Source organism: Athene cunicularia, assembly GCF_003259725.1.
Source record: "Athene cunicularia isolate RWA chromosome Z unlocalized genomic scaffold, athCun1 chrZ_part1, whole genome shotgun sequence".
Taxonomy (NCBI): Eukaryota; Metazoa; Chordata; class Aves; order Strigiformes; family Strigidae; genus Athene; species Athene cunicularia.
In genome coordinates, this window is record NW_020799142.1 from 34908868 (window position 1) to 34912818 (window position 3951).

Genomic DNA, 3951 nt, shown 5'->3' on the forward strand with positions numbered 1-3951 from the left:
AACGGGGGCTTGGCCGGACCCGACACCCCCAGAACCGCAGGGGCTCGGTGCCGACAGAACCTGGGCCGAGGAGCGGGACAAGGGCCGAGGTGCTTCCGACCGTTCCGCGTAGCGCCCACGGACGCAGCCAGATATTCAATTATCAAAACATGATGCTGTATAAATGAAAGAAAATATCGATCTTTTTGCATCAAAATGCAATCATGCCAAATCAAAAACAATTAATGTCACTGAATGCAGATTTATAGCAGGAAATAGGCACACAGTTTTTATAGGTAAATTGCTTAAGATATAATCTAGGCTTTACTATATTTTCATTTCTATTAAATGAGGAGACGGCAGAGAACACTGAGCTCACTACATCTGACCATCTCTCCACACAAATCAAATAGTTTATATTTTGTGAAGTAAACAGCAAAACCAGCGCATCTAATTTTTGAAATTCTTCTGGCTTTTCTTTTTGACCTTTGGTATTTGTACATATCGATGCTCCCTCTAAACCATTGCACAAAAACACCTTGAAGTGTCAAGCTTTAAAAATGAGTCTTCTTTTCTCTTTCTCCTGTGCAGCCTGGATTATCTTGGCCTTGTCAAAAAACATTCTCTAGTTAGAGGTTGGAAACATTTCCCTCCTGGCTCCCCAGTATTGATTTTTCAAGGCTCAGCTCTGCCTGTCAGCCGAGCAGGGGCAGGGTGAGGGCTTGCCCGGCGCTGCCCCTCGCAGCCGGCCCGCCATCGCCTGCCGAGCTGCTACCGGCTTCGCCCGTAAGGAGCCACCGGAGCCACCGGTGTTTTAACACATTCACACCCCTGAAATTGAGGATTCGCGTAATTCCTCGGTGGGTTTTTGTTCTGAAGGCTGATTAGGTCATGTCTGACCCAGCTCCGGCCGCCCCGGCTCACCCCAGCACACAGCACTGCGGCTTCCTCCGCAGGCAAACACAACTGCTGCTTTTTAAAAATAACTCGTTATGGCAGATCCCAACCCAAACGCAACGTTGCATTAAATACATCTGGTAATCCTGAATGCCACCTCAGAAAAACCTCAGGGTTTATTTCCATTATTTCCTTCAGGGAACGTGAAGCAGAGGGCAAGGGAAGCGCGTCACCGGGCACCCAGCAGTGCTGGCGAGTTTCTGGAAGATTCACGTTCCCTTCTCTGCCTGGGTGAGGTGTTTGGGGAGTTAAAGAACCTTATTCTCAGCACCCTCCTGCCTCTGTGGTCTGTAACAAAGGCTGAAGTCCCTCCACCGTGACCCCCCGCCTGCTCTGCTGCGTTCTGCTCGCCTTCAGGCCGATTTTCTAATGAAAAGGAAGAAGTTTCTCAAATGGTGGAAAGACTTCAGGTTACTGGGCAGGGAATGAGCAGCAGGCGATTATTCACACACCGTCGGGCTGATGCCACGAAACCAACACCCTTCAGCATGATTCCATTTTATTTCACAAGCATATTTACACCGGGAAGTTGAATACATACAGAGGACGGGGAGTGGAGTTGTCAAGAAGTTGCTGGAGAGGCAGACACTTGAACCATTCCCCATACACGGTGACTTCAATCATCACAACATTTTCATACAGGTGTCTCATCATGTCATCTTTTGCTTGTAAACTGCCAACGAAGCCACATACGTCTCTACATTTACAAGGACAAGTCCAAATACAGCACTAACAAATCAATAAAGCACTAAAAGCTTACACTGGAATGACAATACACATTTCACCGCAGTGCCGAGAGCGCCAGGCTGGGCAGGATTTCAGGGCTGGGCTTAAGCAAGTCACTGTGGCGGAGGCTGGGTTTAACGGGAAGGGATCTGTCGGGGACCACGCGCGCTCGGCCCCCACCAGAGTCACGCCGGGGGCTGGCGACTCCTGGGCAAACAGCCCCCTCGCCAGCCGTGCCGCGGCTCCGGCCACACCGACCCCCTGGCAGGCCCGTGAGGAAAATTACAGCTCGCTCCTACAGCTGGGAAACCCCCACAGGCCTCTCGCTTCACACAAACAAATGCACTTGTGTGAGCTACCACGCGCCCAGGGCTCGGGTCCCGGGGTGCCGGGGGGAGAACGCCCGCAGCGTGCCCCGGCGCCTCCTCGGGAGCCGAAACCACAACCTTCCATCCCACGGGTGAAAAGCCTCCGCTCTCCCCTCTTGTGTGTTTCTCTTAATCCCCAAGGTTACACGTAGATCTGTATAAACACAATGTACATGCACGTCGCATTAGTTCACGTAGAAAAGACCCTGATGTTCTACCACAGAGTTCTCCACTAGACACTACATTCCCGCCAGAGAAGATTAAACTTGACGGCAGTTTGTGTTAAACATTCCTAACGGTCTTAGTTTCTTGCTTTTTAGACTTTTAAAATGATTTTCAAACAGCAAACAGATATGTAGCTCCGGACTTTAAATCTCACTTCCGTGTACGGTGTACTACACGGGCCACCTAAAAAAAGAAAATCAATGTTTTTTATATTTAGAAGCCATTTTAAAATAATATATTTATTCCTTTTGGGGGAAGGGAAGATTCTGTAAGTACCGTTTTTCCTTTATTATGTAAAGACAGCCTCCTTAGTTCTGTGAGCTTTTCAGACAGAAATGGCAAAGAAAAAGCTATACAAACATATACATCAATATGTTTAAATAAAATAGTATTTTATAGATTTTTTTTTTCTTTACTGTGAGCGTAAACCAGCATACTTTCACACTATTAAATATTTCACAAAATTAGATATGTAAGAAGAGGGAAACACAGTCACAGCTAATGGTACACAGGAATGTTCCTACTGAAGAGAATGTTTCAACATCTCCATTCAAATAACTTACCTGCTCCACACTTTGCATCATTTTTCCAGCCAGAGCCGCCCCCTCCAGGCCCGTGTCCTTCCCGTGGGGGTGACACGAGCACGGCCCGGCACAAATGGGAGCGGCTTTAGGGAAAAAAAAGATTTTGTCTTTTTTTTTTTTTAAATAAATACCTGCACTGGTAACAAAAACCACCTGTATATATAAATACTCCTTTTTTTCAAGTTTGCTATTCCACCTTAAAGAGATTATTCTTAATTATTATTTACACGTGGACTATTATCTTTCTCCCAGACCACAGCAGTGACTGGGCACAGCAGCACTTCCAATTCTCTCGAAAACTGAGACTTTGCGTGAGGAAACATCCCCTTCGGATCGGAACACGGGCCACCCCCCTCAAAACTCCCCCCGTCCCCGTCCCGAGGCCACGAGCCCCTCACTGAGAAACCCGCGTGCCGAGCTCCGAGACGCGCCCCGCGCCGTCACTGGGTGCTGGCTGGGAGAAAGTCCATGTAAACACGAGCCGTTTGGTAAACACTGCCATCCTGCCAGAGCCTCCGACGGGAAAAGGCGTTTGACGGGCGAGGGAGGGGCCGGGCGGTGCCTGGTTGGTGCCACCAGCCCCCGGTTCCGCCGCTCCCGCGCCGCCGGGGAAACGGGGACGGTGTCGGCGGAGCCCCCGAGGGCACGGCGGGAGGGAGGAAGCTGGGTTCCAGCGCGGGGGGTACCCTAGACCATGAAGCGATGCTCCTTGCCGTCGTGAGCCATGAGGATGACGTTGCGGTTGGAGGTCCAGATGAGCCGCGCCAGGCGCAGGGCGTTGTGGGAGCCCGGCGAGGCCGGTTGCACGGGGGGCACCTGGTAGGTTTTGATGCAGCGGAGCTGGGGCGCAGAGTTGAGCATGCCGATGCTCCCCAGGAGGGAGGTGTTCATCTGCAGAGACACACCGGGGTGACCCGCCCTGCCCGGGAGCGGCCGCAAGATGGATGTTCCACGGCAGAGGAGCGGGGGGAGGTCAGAGGTGGCCGTCACCTTGAGATCCAGTCTGCAGCTCGCCCCCCCCACGACCAACGCTGCCCGGGCTCCTGCCCTCTCGCTGCCTAACCGGGGGAGCCCTCTCCCACGCCCCGCCGTGTGACCGCCTTCCCTTGACA

General features: G+C 51.5%; 1 protein-coding gene across 3 annotated transcripts in view; it reads right to left on the minus strand.

The window, feature by feature from the left end:
• Window positions 1-1418: 1418 nt before the first annotated feature.
• The window catches only part of WDR7 (WD repeat domain 7), a 116570-nt gene continuing 114037 nt past the window's right edge, over window positions 1419-3951 (minus strand). For all 3 annotated transcript variants that reach the window (XM_026865343.1, XM_026865342.1, XM_026865341.1), the window contains one exon: window positions 1419-3730. In XM_026865343.1, the coding sequence (XP_026721144.1) occupies window positions 3527-3730 (204 nt within the window). In that variant the 3' untranslated portion in view covers window positions 1419-3526. The remainder of the gene's footprint in view (window positions 3731-3951) is intronic.